General features: G+C 36.6%; 1 protein-coding gene across 6 annotated transcripts in view; it reads right to left on the bottom strand.

Moving 5' to 3' along the window:
* Nucleotides 1–16681, bottom strand: part of PIBF1 (progesterone immunomodulatory binding factor 1) — a 113558-nt gene that overhangs the window by 16170 nt on the left and 80707 nt on the right. For 5 of the 6 annotated variants that reach the window (XM_027674523.1, XM_027674524.1, XM_027674522.1 and 2 more), the window contains 2 exons: nucleotides 14543–14673; nucleotides 6032–6116 (listed from right to left, as the gene is read on the bottom strand). In XM_027674523.1, coding sequence (XP_027530324.1) covers nucleotides 6032–6116; nucleotides 14543–14673 — 216 coding nt within the window. The remainder of the gene's footprint in view (nucleotides 1–6031; nucleotides 6117–14542; nucleotides 14674–16681) is intronic. The other variant, XM_027674527.1, reaches the window with a different exon arrangement.

The following is a 16681-nucleotide window of genomic DNA, read 5'->3' as shown; positions in this document are numbered from 1 at the left end:
CACAGACCTCATGGTAAATGTTTCTTTTAGTCAAAGGCTGACTGTTGGAAGAAAAAAAATGCAACAAACTAGATAAAAGGAATCACGGATCAAGAGCTTCAGCTAAAAAAGATTTAGTGGATTCATCCCACTTAACTTTAGCACTAAACAGAGAACTGTACTTCAGTGCCTTTAAGTTATAGATTCCCATTATGTGCACAACAGGATAAAGTTTGGATGCAGATAAAGGATGGCACAGAAAGCTGGTGTGCTATACTCTACAGTTTTGGACACAAAATGTCCTCTTTATCACAGGTAAGTAATACTGACACACAATGTCCTCTTTATCACAGGTAAGAATACTGACACACAAGTATTTTTACTTGCTTTTTTCCTTGCTGGACTCTTTCCAAAGGTGATTCAAACTGCTAACCTAACAGCCAGCCATTTTGTAGTTTTCTTTTTTTGGCCAGGTTAGGTTTCTGTTCAGTGATTTGAATGGTCCCAGTGGAGCATTAGAGATGTGTCAGAGTTTGTGCAAGAGGAGGAGAATCAGGAGTAAAGAGGTAAGGCAGTGTTATAGCTATGGGGTCAACTCATGCATAAAGTATAATTTCATCTAGATTTATGCTTTTAAGGAACATCCTTCTTACCTGTGCTTCCCTGACTGTACAAAGACTCTAGGGCAACAAAGTCCAACTCTGGGACAAGAGATGCAGTTAGTTAGTGGAAAGAATCAAGACTACAACTTAGGGGTTTTTTTTTGGTGTGGTTTGGTTATCCTAGTTAGAGGGTCAAAAGTGTAAAGTTCAGATGATTAAAAAGAGAACACAGACTACAAATAATAATGCTAAAAAAAATTAATCTGGATTTGAAATACTCCTTTTTAAAAAAAACCCCCACTGTTTACTAGAAGCTTATTAATGGGAGACTCCATTGTTCCTCCAAACAATGTTTTATGCTCTTCTGATGAATCTGGAAAAACAAATAATATCTTGACAAAACATATAAAATATCTGATTCTAAAATCAACTGAAAAATTTGGCTGTACTAACTGTACTTGCTGTCTTGCATTGAGGGACTTACAAATGGCACCAGGAGACTGCGTACCCCAGTTCCTTCAGTGGCACAGGGAAGGCTTAATTATGAACCTCTAAGAACATAATCTCAACATGATCCTGGATACTGATCATTCAAGATAATGCCATTGAGCTCCCTCTCAAATAGGAAAGTTTGCATTTATCTATATGAAGAACATAAGAAATTTTATCCTACCAGGTGATTCTCAGTGATCTAAATGAAAAGCTGGATTAAAAAGTTTTCCATGTTCATTTACTAATTAAGTCAGAAAAAAAGGAAGTAGCAGGACAAGAATATAGCTGAAAAAAAAAAAGCTTCCATTATTCTCCTTCATAGGTGGACACAAACTTTAAAGACTTTGTATAGTGACTAGTTTTCACTTTGATTTCCCACAGCAAAACATAATAGTCATCATCAAATTAGATGTCTACATAATTTTAAATAATGAACTATTTTATTACATTAATATCTAGTGTCATTTTTTCCTGTAATAAAAGAGCTCATGTAAGAGACCTATATAAATTCTTTCAAGATTCAAAGTTTAACTTTTTTCTTCCAAAATTGAAATCTGTGAAAAGAGAAGTAAGATTAAACATGAATGTAAGTTCTTTTTTTAAAAAGTGTATAAAATGCTATAATTGCCTCCAAAGCAACATTACGAAACCAGCTGATATCACAAAGAGATAGAAGTAAAAAAACCTCAATCCCTCAAACTCTAACATTGCATTAAAAAGAGTTAATACATTCTGAGACCACACAGGCTGGAATACCTTGAGTCAAAACTGTACACTTATTGAAACATGTTGGAAGATAGCATTAACATTGTTCTGGCATTTTGCTTGTACTTTTAACATACCTAAACTTCATTTTATGTTAAATATGAATATCTTGGGTTTATCTATTCAAGAATTCTAATGTTCTACTTGCAAACATGAAGGCAACAAGATAATTCCTAACAAGACATGACAGCTTAGTATGTGCAATGACTAAACGAGACTGATAGTAACCATTTTACATGATAGCACGAACACAACACATAAACCCATAATTCATATTTTTTTTCCAATTGTATAAATCTGTATTTACAGGTTGCATGTCACTTTTATTTAAAAACATACACCTTGTTTAAATGCAGTTACTAACTCAAGATAAGAAAATTTAACTTTTTTATTATAACGAGAAAAAAATATAATTGAAGACTAACTCACTACAAACTAAGTTGCCCTATCTTGAACAAAGATTTCAAAGCATGAGATAATTGCCTTTTAGGGAAATTCAAAGACTGTAAAACTAATGGAAGAAGTACGTATTAAAAGTAAAAAATAAAAGGTTGCACTAGGAATAAACAGAAATGACAGAATTAAAACATACACACACAAACAAAAAGCTATTTGTTATTTTCACACATTTTCTGGAAACAATTTTAGCTTATTTTTTGTTTCTTAGGTGTTATTTTTGTGCATAGTACTGGCATTTTGTAATTTTCTTCCCTCAAACATTGGACTTCTAGTGTTTCTATCCTTTTCTGCATAGGTGTCTTTAAAAACCATTATCACTGTTTGGCAAAACCAGTATGACTAATGTGGCCTATTTTTAACAGATGTAAAAAGAAATTTCAGAAAACAGTAATAATTTTGGAAATATTTGCTCAATTCAAACATCCGGGGTATGAGGAACATCAAAGATAGTCTGTTTCAGACTCAAGTATTTGCTTTCTTTTTTAATCAAGCCCTTCCTGATCGTTTTCCACAGCTTGAAAATCTTAAGTGGTGAAATGACACAAAGAAGCAAACTGCTGCATATCAGGAAGAGATTACGAGGGTACTTATAGGGACCAATGTTGTTTGGATGTAAACAATGTTGCACACCTTTGAGTTAGAAATTTTAAAGCTTTCTTAGAAAACATTATGAAATTTTACCTTTCTTTATAATTTTCTACTGTTTGTAATTAGCTGCAATGCATGTCAATGACACTACTAAAATGAGGCACCCAAGGCATAACTACTTTGAGAACATAACTATTTGGCAGCAGCCCTACTTGGGAGAGAAGGAGTAGGAACAGGAAACTTTGAAAGAAATTAATTTGAAATCAGCCTGCTAAGAGCCTATCATAGAAAATCCACTACATTTTTATATAATTATGTTTCCTCACAGTATTTTTCATATAATTAATACAAGAATATGATAAAGCATGAATATAATAAGGCTTAGAAATTATCTAGAAATGTTTAAATCACAGATTGGTTTGGGTTGGAAGGGATCATCTAGTTCCAAGCCCCTGGCCATGGGCAAGGACACCTTCCATGAGACCAGAATGCTCAAAGCCCCATCCAACCTGGCCATCACACTTCCAGGGATGGGACATCCATAACCTCTCTGGGCAAACTGTTCCAGTCCTCACCACCCTCACAGAAATTAATTTCTTCCAGTAACTAATTTAAACCTCCTCTCTTTCAGTTTTAAACCATTCCCCCTTATCCTATCACTACATGCCCTTGTGAAAAATCTCTCTCCATCTTTCTTGCTGGCTTCTTTCAGGTAGTGGAAGGCCACAATTAGGTCACCCTGAAGCCTTCTCTTCTCCAGGCCAAACAATCCCAATTCTCTCAGCCTTTCCTTATAGGAGAGCTGCTCCAGCCCTCTGATCATCTTGGTGTCCTTCCTCTGGACTTGCTTCAACAGGTCCATGTCCTTCCTGTGTTGGGGACCACAGAGCTGGATGCAGTGCTCCAGATGGGGTCTCACCAGAGCGCAGTAGAGGGGCAGAATCCTCTTCCTCGCCCTGTTGGCCACGCTGCTTTTGATGCAGCACAGGACGTGGTTGCCTTTCTGGGCTGCGAGCACACATTGCTGGCTGACGTCCAGCCTCTCATCCAGCAGCAACCCCAAGTCCTCCTCAGCAGGGCTGCTCTCAATCTGTTCATCCTCCTCAGACTGTACTGACAGCAGGGGTTGCCCCAATTCAGCAGCAGCACCTTGCACTTGCCCTTGTTAAACCCCATGAGATTCCCATGGGTCCACTTGTTTGTCCAGGTCCCTCTGGATGGCATCCCATCCTTCAGGTGTGTCAGTTGCACCCCTCAGCTTGGTGCTGAGGATGCACTTGATCTGTCTCTGTCATTAATGAAAATACTAAATAACACTGGTCCCATTACAGACCCCTTGAGGAACACCACTTGTCACTGATGTCCATGACTCTCTGGATGTGACCTTCCAACCAATTCCTTACCCACTTAACCGTCCACCCATCAAATCCATCTCTCGTTAGTTTAGAGAGAAGGATGTTGTGGCAGACCATGTCAAAGGCCTTGCAGAAGTCCAGATAAATGACATCTGTAGCCCTTCCCATGTCCACTGATGTGGTCACTCCATCACAGAAGGGCACTAGGTTGGTCAGGCAGGACTTGCCCTTGATGAAGCCATGCCAGCTGCCTCAAATCACCTCCCTGTCCTCCACATGCCGTAGCAGAGCTTCTAGGAGGATCTGTTCCAAGATTTTCCCAGGCACGGGGTGAGGCTGACAGTTCGGTAGTTCCCAGGGTTGGGAACTCCTGTCTACCCTTTTTAAAGATGGGTACAATCTTTCCCTTTTTCCAGTCACAGTTACATTAATAGACACCAGTGTGTTTCACATAAACAAAAAAATAACAACCCCCCCCAAAAACCCAAATGAAAAAATCCAACCCAAATCCAACCCAAACCAAACATCTGCCTTTGTTTCAGCCTTGAATTTGATATTTAAATATACATGTGGATACAGACATCAGAAATAACAGCTATTGAATGATTACTTCTGATGCACCTGCAGATGTTCCTGCCAGGTCAACAACACCTGCAGTTTGGAGAAGTACGTTCAATTACTCTCTTCTGAAACTTGACTGTTTTAATCTCTTATGCATGGAAGTTCACAAGTACTTCAATCAATTTAGAGAGTTAATGGCAAGAACTGTTCTATGAGGAAATTGTATCAGGCAAACATGCAGTGCAATTCAGAACAGAAATTACATGATTTAAGAACTTGCTTTCTTTTTACTTTTAGGTGATTGTTTCACATTTGAGTTCTGCACTCAGGGAACAGAATTAGAACAGTTTTCATTTAAGTTGAGACTTAGACTCAGCTGTCAGTAAAATTATTTTGTTTTGGTTCTAAGAAAAAGTAGTTTTTTAAGTGGTCAGGAGAGACAAATTGGTTTGGACCAATTGATGACATGAGTTTTGGTTTACTGAGTGGAATGTGGGGAATAGCATGAAAAGCAGATGATGGAGAACAATTTTGGAAGTGCAGTGAGAGGACTTCAAGAGGCACATGGATAGTCAGTTTTCTATGAAAATAATGCAATAGAATGAGTGATAATGCAATCTCTGACAGGATAATTTAGGGGAGTTGTAGATTCTTTGAAAGGAATCTCCTTATCTCCTCTCTTACCATGTCAGGTAAGTACATAAAAAATTACCCTGACCCTTGTCTGAGTGAAACCTGTGTAACTACTGTTCTGTTTCCTCTCCCCAACCCCTGTTTTGGGGTTGAAAAGAAATTCAAATGAATGTATTGGAAATGAATGGCACAATGTTTTGGTCCAGGTTTTGGTTGCAAGGATCGGGGAGCACAAAGAGATCCTGGGGCATATTTTGGCACATACAGGCCTTGCAGATTACAAGTGTATCAATTTCATCATCTTTATCTAGATACCTGTTAAATGCTTGAAAATTCTAAACACGTTGCAATGCATGTCTGTTGGATACAAAAGAAAAAAAGGACAGAGACTAAATCATCAGAGAGAATTTAGCAACTGAGAGTACAACTGAGACCCTCACCAGTACCTGACAGACACAAACACCTGTGTTTCTCAAAATGACTCAGGCAAAAAAGCCCCAAAAATCAAACCAAAGGAAACCAATTTTTTCTCCATGGTTTAAGGCCCAGGAGAGAAAAAGTGCACTTATGGTAGTAATGCTAAAAGACGAAGATTACCTCACGGTCATTTAGAAGTCTCTCCAAATCTGCTGCCATTTGATTCTTGACACGCAGCAAAGCTGTCTTTTCTTTATTTAAAAGACTGGTAAAAAGAGGATAGGAAATGCAGTAATAGCAACAGATAATCTCTTTTAATCTCGTATTCTGGCTGAAACATGCATTTTCTAAAGCTAAATACTGGCAACAATAAAAGTCTGCTTGAGTAATTGTATCTGATGATCGTTTTCTATATTCAAGCACCGAAATTTTTATAAATGGGCCTGAATGTACTGATACACACAAAATCTTATTTTAGTCAAACAGAAAAACTATTCAAAGCCTTCATAAAATGTTTTTGTCTTGTTTTGTTTTTTTCTCTGAAGGGTAATTTAATTATCAGAATATTCTATTATTATCTCTTGGTTTCTTCTAGGGAAAATGAGCTTATTTTATAAGCAAAGTAAGGCTCCTTATATCTACACTTCCATATCAAAATGTGGATTTCTTTGTTGTATTCATCACTAGCAACACACACTGTTCTCAGTATCACGTCTTTTTATACTACTGTATTTAGAATTCTGAAAATAGCAAATCGAAGGAAGAATAACATCCAGTTCTCCCTCTTTTAGCTGTGTAGTTTCTGTGAAAACTGTAAATGTATTTTTGTTATTTTTTATTTTTTATTCCAGGCTAATGCATGGGATCAAGTTTGTCCTATGAACCAAGCATGAAAACTGTTTTAGCATGAAGGCATGCTCTATTAGCACAATGTCAAGTTTACCTCTAATTGTTCTTTTGTTTTGTAGTTATACAATATGAACATTTGAAATGTTTAGCATACATATTGTGATTCCAGGCAGCAGTTCTATTATAATTAAATGTATTTTCACACTTAGCCCCAACATGAGTTTCTAACAATAAACTTCAGACTAATGAATGCATACATATAATCTAGTTTGTTAAAATAGCCACAGAGATTTTCTTGGAAGACCAATGTTATATATGCCATGAGCATGACTTAAATAAATAGGTTGTACAATATAAACCGTAACATAAATCAAGAACTATGAAAAATGCAATTCTGCATATGGAGTGCAAATATGTAATACTGAATACAGGTCAGGAGTTCAAAAGCAAATGTACTAAAATTTTATAAATGGAATGGAGCAATTACATATGTTGTAAACACAGTTTATTTAATATTTCCAGTATCTGATCCAGAAATGATCAACAAAATAAATCAATCTTTAATTGGCCATGTATCATCCACTTGTTTCGTATAAGGAACATCCTCCTTTGCCCCAGAGATTTTCTGACAGTTCCTTGCAAGCCCTGTATTGTAAATTATGAGTGTCAATTCCTTCTAGGCATTCATTAATGCTCAGAAAAAAAATGTATGCTTTTGCCAAATTGCTAAGCTGTTTCAGCTATTTAAAAAGAAAGCAGTAACATTTATGAAAAGTTATAAAGATATTTTAATATTTTCAAGTGGTTTTTTTCTGTTACATTTTTAATCATGATGAAATTGCTGTACTACTTTTTTTCCTGGGTTCATGTGTTGTAAGTTACTGGTATGTCACTTTGTCATGAATTTCTGTATTTCCTAAGAACATAAACTAATCCTTCAAGAGGCTGGCAAACTTATTAGAGAAGCAATAACAAAAGTTTCTCAATGACTTAGGTAGTGTACTGAATAAGCATAAATATCACTGTTTATGACTTAACCAGAAGTTCATGTTCAGGTTTGATTTCATCTACAGAACAGAACCTATTCTACTTATACCTTCTGAAACTAGGTGACATGACTGATCTATATGAAGCAGTTCTAAATTTCTTTGTTTATAGTCAAATATAGGACATAGACTCTATAACATTCAGTAGCACTTGATGTGTTTTCTGTCATACATACTAAAATAGAATTACCAAAGCATGTGCAGACTTTAGATTTAGTAGTTTTGCAATACTTATGCTTTTTCATCATTGCAGATAGAAGGGAATAAATCCTGTACTTCTGAAAGAATACTGCTAGAGAGGCATATACACACGTTAACAGCAAGAAAGCAGTTACCAGACAGAATGATAATATATTCACACCTATAATGACTATGTAAAGCAGAAATACCTTCAAAAGTTCTGTTTTGGGAAGAAGACTGACCATTTCAGTCACTGTTTTGAAAATGTTCTGAACCAGCGTCTTGGACATCAGCAAAGAGGTTCTAGCTTTAAACTACCTCATACTTTCATCAAAGAGTAGTTTAACCTGATCCAGTTTTAACTGGCAGTGCAACAAATCAGAGAGCAGCTTTACAATTAGTTTCAGATGACCTAAGTGAAAACTGTTGCTGAAAGATAATCCTTCCCTTACCACATTCTGGTAACCTGCTCTTCGTGTTGGTACTGCAAAATTTGTGACCATATTAAGTAGGCCCTTTCACTGATCTGGATGGAAGCTGGAGTCTTTTTAAAGGGTATTTTTCACATGGATCACCAAATTAACTGGATTTACCATGTACAGTGGAGACCCACAGCTGAAGGCGAGGATGAGAGTGCTCCATTTGGTGACGGAGGGCCTTAACTGCCTTGCTGTGATTCTGAAACCACAATCTATGAGTCTAGACAAACCAGCTTCTCACACTGCAGCTCAAGAGTTATAATTTTGATCTGAAGAGACAGGATCTTCTTGACCAAGTGTAGACCACGCTGTGTTCCACGGTCCTGGTCACCGATTGCCTCACTCTGCGTGTAGAGAAGGTGCCCTTTGTGAGATGTGGGGGCTATAACTGTAGCCCCAAAAGTACAGGTTAGAGCACCAACTGAAAAGAAGTGCAATTCCTGCTTTTTCTATGTGCTTTTCTAGAAGAAACCGAAATGTCTGGGAGAATATTCAGTTTCATTCCATCATGCTTTTAAAGCTTAGCCAGGTATGAATCCAGGTACCAGGAATGCAGGACTTACCACAAAATACTTGTCATATACATACACATTGCTCATAGCAACCACTGGTTTGTTTTGTTTTCTTCACTCAGGATCTAAAGCCAAAGTAGCTTGGATTTTATAAGTAAGACATTTTTAGGTTACATAATTTTTCTGGAGAATGGATACTAACATTTCCCAGTTTCAGACTTATAAACCCTTTTCAATTTGGGCAATTAAGTCATGTTAATGCTTAAGTTTAAATATACTAGCTACTATCCTGTTCAGAAGCTTCTATTATTAGATATTCTGAATACTGAACAGACTAAACAAACATGGTTTAATACATCACTGGGTTTTATTATTACTTCTATTCAGTTCGAAAAAAAAGCAGGTTTCTTTTTCAGTGAACTGTGTACTCCAAATGCTGTAAGAAATACGGATTGTGCCTTTCTGTTCATTTCCGCTTACAGCATGAAGTTGAATAGCCCAATCTCAAATTATTTTTTTGCATTTTATATTCAGATACAAATATTACCATCAAAAAAATCAAACACAAATAGTATATGTGAAGGTTTTGTACATGAAATGGAATATATAATATAGCCATATAGTGAAGGTATCCCTTCTCTGCCAATTACAGATTAATAGTTTGGAGCAGATGGTTAATTATTAATCTAAGTCAAATTTTGTTTTTAAGTCACATAGCTAGAAAGAGAGGTGTAAAAAGTTTTGCAAATAAAAGTTCTTTAGAAGAAAGAATACATGACAAATTAGTGCTCTCTTATTGAGCAGGCAAATGACCACAGCTTAGATTTTTAAATGGATTTAGAAGAGTATTGCTTAATGATTTTAATTGGAATGCTTCAGAAGGGTTAAAAAAATTTATTAAAAAAATATCCATGAAATGTCCAAATTGAAACTACTTTTTCAAAATGAAAAAAAAAAATTCCAAACAACTTTTTAAAAGTTGTATTACAGGTCAGAAAATGTAGAGAAAATTATGTATTTCTACAGATTTTGCTTGGACCATTTCTCAGGTAAACTTAAGTAGCATTGGAATAAATGATAGATATTTCACAGAATGGTAATATTCTCATAAAAAGCTCATTGCCACTCTGTGATGGGAAAAACTTATCTAACACTGTATGCCAAGCTTTATGTTTGGATGGCAATTAGAGAACCCAAAATGTTTAGGTAAGGAACATTTCAGTACAAAGCTTCTTAGTGAGCAAAATCCTTATGTGTCTTCTAGATTTGCCACACAGTTAAGGCTTTTGAGGAGTGCTTTTGGGTAAGTGAACCTCTTTTAAAACCAGCCACTGGTACTGAGAAATTTGAGTAAGTAACTGCATTTAAAATAAATATCCTCTCTTCATGAGTGAAGTCTTGTTTAATGTCTTCAGTTATTTATAAACCTAGATGTTTTAAGCAGAAAATTATGTACTATAACTACAATTACCTCACTACACACATAAGAATGAAATTCAGAGATTTGTTTTCCCACAGCATGACAGTTACAAGCATTTCTTTTCAAAAGGAATGCTAAATGTGTTATTTTTGTTTCTGACTAAAGAACTGTATGCTAGAGAGATTTCTTTATAGTAGCAAGGAGTCATCCTCACACATAGCACTACTCTTATTAAACCAGTGCTATTTATTTTCATTAATGAGAGTGCTATGTGGTCTAACATAAATAAGAAGTTACTTAACAGAATATTTTGAGATATGTGGACCACCTATAAATTCACCCTGCAGATGCTCTGTCACCCAATACCAGAGGTTTTGTATCTGAAACATATATGCAGGTGCATTGGCTCAGTGCACAAGTGTTCTGCTTCCAGAGCCATTGAGTTCTCTTCAAGGCCAAGTGCCAGCACAGCCCATAGGCTGTCTGGGAGAATTCTAAGGGTATGGGAATGAGAGTGGTAGTGAACATTAGGTGTGGGCAACACCTAATAGAGCTTCCATTACCCCTAAACAACCTCTCCTTTTGTCTTTGAGTGGTAATACACTTGTGCCTTCACACAGAATCTATGCAGTGACATCACCACACCTTTAATAACCTGGCAATGGGTCCCTAAGTTGTTCATGCAAATAACTAACAGCTATGACAGTTGCTCAGCTAAGCACTTACCCCAACCACAACAGCTCTTGCAGCTCCTAGTGAAGGTATGGCTAAAGACCTACAGAGCTGTGTGAAAGATGTCCAGAACAGACACACTTCTCAGCAAGCCACTAAAGTATCTCCAATTCTGGTAGAGTATAGTACTTTAAGAGATTAATTCTGTCTGGTAGGTATTTTGACTACTCCTTTCCTTTCAATGAGAAGTTGGATGGGGCTTTGGGCAACCTGGTCTAAGTGGAAGATGTCCTTATCCATGGCAGAGCGGTGGAACTAGATGATCTTCAGAGGTCCCTTCCAATCCACACCATTCTGTGATTCAGTTTGACAGCTATTGACACAAGCAATCTTGTGCATTATTTGAACAGTCCTTCCAAGTGAGGAAGACATTTTGATATGGAGGGTCTCAAAGACAGCTTTAGCTCTAGAGGTAATGACACTTAAGGATGAAGGCACGTAAGTTGCTCCAGGGGAAGTGAACTTTGAAGACCATGTTGAAAGGAAACTTAGATGGATCTGCAGGACTTCTCAAAAATATTATATCAAAATGGTCTGCCTGAATCTGTCCCATTCCTGTTGTAGAAATAACTGCTGTCAGAAATGACACTTTAATAGAATTATGAGAGTGGAGAATCCTGAACACATCTGTTGCCTGTAAAGGGACCACATTATAAGTGACTTTAGGCCATTTTGTGAAAAATTTGTAAAGATATGGCCCAAGAACATCCAAAATGAGATTTCAGTCATAGATAGCCTTCCTCATAACTGCCTTCCTCTTGAGCTGATTTCAACAGGACGGTCTATTTCATCATAGAATCAAGCTCACATCCAGTAGCAACCAACAAACTTCTCAATAGACACGGAAATAAAAATTATTGCAGGTTGCTGCAAAACATTTACAAGGTTGCAAGAAAGTACTGACCCATCATCCTTGGAAATCTGCTGGAACCTAGTCACCTCAAGAGTATGTTCTAAAAAGATTATTGGCTGTGATCACTGTGTACAGAAGCCAATTATGGATTAAGACTAAAAAAGTAAATTCACTTGCAAATTAGTCCTTGCTGATCCCTCCACACTCAAGTGAGACATGATAGAGAACACTGGCACTGATAACACAGCTATGACTACTCTGCTTAGGGAATCCATGATTTATATAATGCAGAACTGTCTTTCTTGATGAGCAGATGACATAAAAACACAACACAAAAAGAACATTCCTGCACCACAGATTCTGCACACAAAAAGGAAGGAAAATCACGATCAAGCATAGGGCAGCTGTAAGGGTAAAACTAAGTATCCAGTCTTGATTATGAGGGTGCAGGCATATTGATATTACATTGATTTATCTAGAGTCTGGTACTCAAATATAAGATTTTAAAAATATATTAAAAAAATCACTAGTATTTTTAAAAATCTGTCTGAAACAAGAATTCAAACACTTTTCCTGTTAGCTGGTACTAGTGAAATTGCTTTTTAGAAATACAACTAATGCATTTATTGTATTTAAAATTAAAAAAACCCCATACTTTGTGTAACTGTAGCACAAATTAAACCTCAACTTAGAGAGGCTTCTGCAGAATTGCAGTATTAACTATTAATTACAGGTAATGGTTGAAAGAACAATTTTTTTTTAAATGGTCTTACAAATATTAAAATTTTCCCTCAGCTCTGAGATACAGAGAAACCAGGCTTCATAAACCATGTTTAGTGTTTTCACTAATGCTTTTCTAATAACACCAACATTATCTGCAGAATTTAGGGCTCTCCTTGAGGAGCATTAATTCTCTGAACTCATCCTCTCAAAAATATTCCACACACAAACCAACAAAATGCTGTTTAATAAACTAAGAGGGATAGGAATAGTGGGCTAAATCTTTTGATCCAGCACAGCTTCACTTGGCATATATTTGGTAGGGATTATCATTAATTTACTTAAGTCCCATTCTGATTCAGTTCTGGAATAGCTGGGAGTTAGACTCGGCCACAAAGTAATCTGAAATCACCTAAGGGATATTTTAATTTAAAACTGTCATCAGTTTCCAATCTGCAATCCAGCAGATTCCAAAAGGTTATCCTCATGACAAAAGACTGCTTGAATGTAATGGTTCCCTGGTTAGAAATCCCTTCCGCTAACATTCCTCTCACTTATGGGAAAGCAAAGGACCAACATTACCAATTTTACCAATTATGATTTCTCTTGTGTGCCGGGGAATAGCAGCAATTTAGAACCTTTGTTTTGAATGTGGAGTTATGAATAGCAAAATTAGGGACTACAAATTGTACCAAAAGCCCTGAGACATTAGACTGTTTCCAAGAATTTCACTGGCCTACAAAACAAGGCAAACTAGGGGAATAATAGCTGTTTTTAGTTTACAAGGAATATTGGAAACGAGAGGAAAAAAACTTCTTACCAAAATATTTGATGTACAAAGTAAGTGTCACTTTTTTTTGCTACAATATTTTTTTGTCAGACCACATTTTCCTTTACAGGAACAGAGACTAGTGGTGAGCACACCCCAGCTCCCCACAGTAGAATACTGCTGGTATGTTTACCATGAATGGTCACACTGTGGGGAAGATCCATTTTCTTCCTTAACCTGAGGCACTTCAAGATGAAAAAAGTTCCCTTTACAGTTAATGGAGAGTAACAGGCATCTCTAGGAAATGACTCACTCCATCCAAAATCTGAATTGCTTTTTGGAGATGTCACTTCCACCATGAATTACTAAGGAAAGTTGACCTCAATCCCTAATTTAGGTACCTTAATTTGTAGGCTAAATTTAAGGTGAATACCTGGGCATACAGATCATTTCCAATGAGCCATAGAAACTCCAGAAAATCAATGTTAATAATGCATTCAAGTTCTTACATATTTTAAAGTATGAAACATACACTTTCAGAAATGACCTCATCTATTTACTTCCTTTCTTTTCTAGCTTTTGAGAGACTTTTGGACTACTATGTGAATAATGAAAGACATTTTCCTATTACCATCATCTAAAACTGTATGATGCTGGGAAGTTGGTCAGTGGTCAGAGAGTTCTGACAGACAAATATAACAGCAAATCAGAGACCCTCCACCAGAGAATAAGCTCTACTTATGCCTAAAATAACCTTTGCTGGTGGACTAGTCTATTATTTTTCTCTGATTATATTTCTTTATTTTTTACTTTTGTACATCTAGTGTGCCATTCTTTCCTTTTACTCTCCCGAATTTTCCTCTACTTCATGGGAGCTCTTCTCAACTCCAAATTCACTTTAAACCTGACTGTCATAGCTGCTTTTCCAAACCTAAAGCCCCTTTTTCTGACATTATGAGTGAAATCACAGATACTAGAGTTCCAGCATAAAGACTGGAGTTCATCAATGATGAAGTGTTAACATCTCCCACTTTGAGGCCAATTGCAACATTTTTTTCTAATGATAAACACATAAGTAATTTCACTTTCAGTTCAAGAGAAAGTAAAAAAAGAAATAGTGATTTTAATTACCTGACATCTTTTTCAAGTTGTGTAATATGTTCTTTCTGTTGACTTATTTGAGAATCTCTCTGATGCACAGTTTCAATGAGATATTTGTATGGCTGTTGCGCTTGGTTCAACAAAGAATTTGCTCTGTCAAGCTGCCAAAAAAAAAGGTATTACTACTAAAAATTTTATAATTTATAAAGCACAATTACTTGATTATTATTGAATTATTATTAGATATTATCAATTTTTACCAGTTGCATAATAATATACAGCAGTCACAAGTATTGAGGCCATGTTACTGAGAACACAGCTGCGTTGGGCAGGGCACATCTCCAGGATGAAGGACCACCACCTCCCTAAGATCTTGCTTTATGGTGAACTTGCCACCGGCTGCCGCAAGAGAGGAGCCCCGAAGAAAAGATACAAGGACTCCCTGAAACAACATCTCAGCCTTGGCCATTGATCATCATAACTGGTCTACTCTGGCCTCCAATTGGGAGGCCTGGAGACACACTATCTATAACGCTGCTGATGCTTTTGAGAAAGCACGCAGGATCACCCTTGAGGAGAAAAGACAACGCAGAAAGAATCGTGCCTTGCAGAATATACCACCTAAGGAGTCTTTCTGCTGTGCCTTTTGCAACTGGACATGCCTATCTCGTATTGGCCTTTTTAGCCACCAACGTGCTTGCAACAAACGTGGGTAGAGCCCTTCCCAAATCTTCATTCACGAAGCCTGACCATGATGAATAATATACACCCCAAACAAAAGAAAAGGGGAAACAAACCACCTTTAAATTACTAACTAGTATATTATCCTCCCAGTTTTTTGTTCTAATTATTTGTTATTTTCACTGCAATCATGCTACTCTCTACACTTCCCTAATCTGCATTTTCAAGAGTTTTAATGTAACAGCTTCCACTGATTAAAAAAAATAAGAACAGTCAATACCTCTGTTTGTGGTGTTATTGACTGGTGACTTTTTAAAAACAGTATAGTATTACAATAGAATTTTCAGCTCAGAAATTGAATCTAGATAAAAATACAGTCCAAATGGAAAAAAAAAATCCCTTTCTTGTCATCCATTACTCTGTATGAACAGCAAAATCCAACAAGATGTTTAAAAGACTAGTATAAAGTAACTGTCATTCCCATAAGTAGGAAATAAACCTTTCTAGCCTTGCTCCCTGAACAAATTAGGATCACTAGGTTTAACAATCTTGCATGATATGGTCTGCATCTTGAGCAATATAACAAGATCATTCACTAAATTATGTACAGACTGAAGATCACACAACAAGATTTAGTAGTTTCAGCAGCTGGAGTACACACAAGTCATGAAAAAATACAATGTCATGGTGAAGGCTCAAAAAAGGCATTCAGTGGCAAGCCCGCTACTCAGCTAATTAATTTCTTCAGTCAGAGTACCATTTTTTCTGTATACTGACTTGCTAGTTGCTTTTTAAGTTACCCAAAGACCACATTAGCCTTCTAGACAAAAGGGACTCTATCTATCAGTTCTGGCACTGCTGTTCAAATCTCTGCAAAGTGAATTAATTCTAAAATTTAGACTGGACTCTAGATGTAGTACTTACAGATCACTACTTTGCAGAAGCTGATATATAGGCTTCCACTTAAACTGAGAGTAACAAAGTGAGTTGCAGAGGCAATAAATGGATTATCACTAGCTGAGGATCTTTCTTGGATCTGGTCATGAGAATTCCTTTATTCTCTTTGTCCTAGGCACGGTCAACAAACCTTCTGTAGTAGAAAGAAACTCTCAATACCTACTTTAACACTGCAGGTCACTGCTACACAAAGCATCAGAAACAGGACTTTAAGGAAAAATTCTTTTCTAATGCTGTATCACACTGTCAAAATAGATAGGATCCTGCAGTTAAGGGAAACCTGACAAACTGTAATAGGACTAACAGAAGACTGACAAGTTTTTTTTTCAGTAGCTGAGCTTTTCCATAGGATTCCAACTTTCAAGTAAGTACAGTATATCAGACTTCCTTAAAATGAATGAAATTATGGAGAAGTCAGTATTTTCTTCTTGGTAATGCTGAACCTTCCCAGAGGATCAATATGATTTCTTTCTGTAAACTCAACAGCAATTGTTTCAAGGACAGACCAAAAGAAGTCTTAGAGCGTCCATT

This window comes from Neopelma chrysocephalum, unplaced genomic scaffold, assembly GCF_003984885.1.
Source record: "Neopelma chrysocephalum unplaced genomic scaffold, ASM398488v2 Primary Assembly neopelma1_25, whole genome shotgun sequence".
Lineage (NCBI taxonomy): Eukaryota > Metazoa > Chordata > Aves > Passeriformes > Pipridae > Neopelma > Neopelma chrysocephalum.
This window is presented reverse-complemented; position numbering and strand designations above follow the sequence as displayed.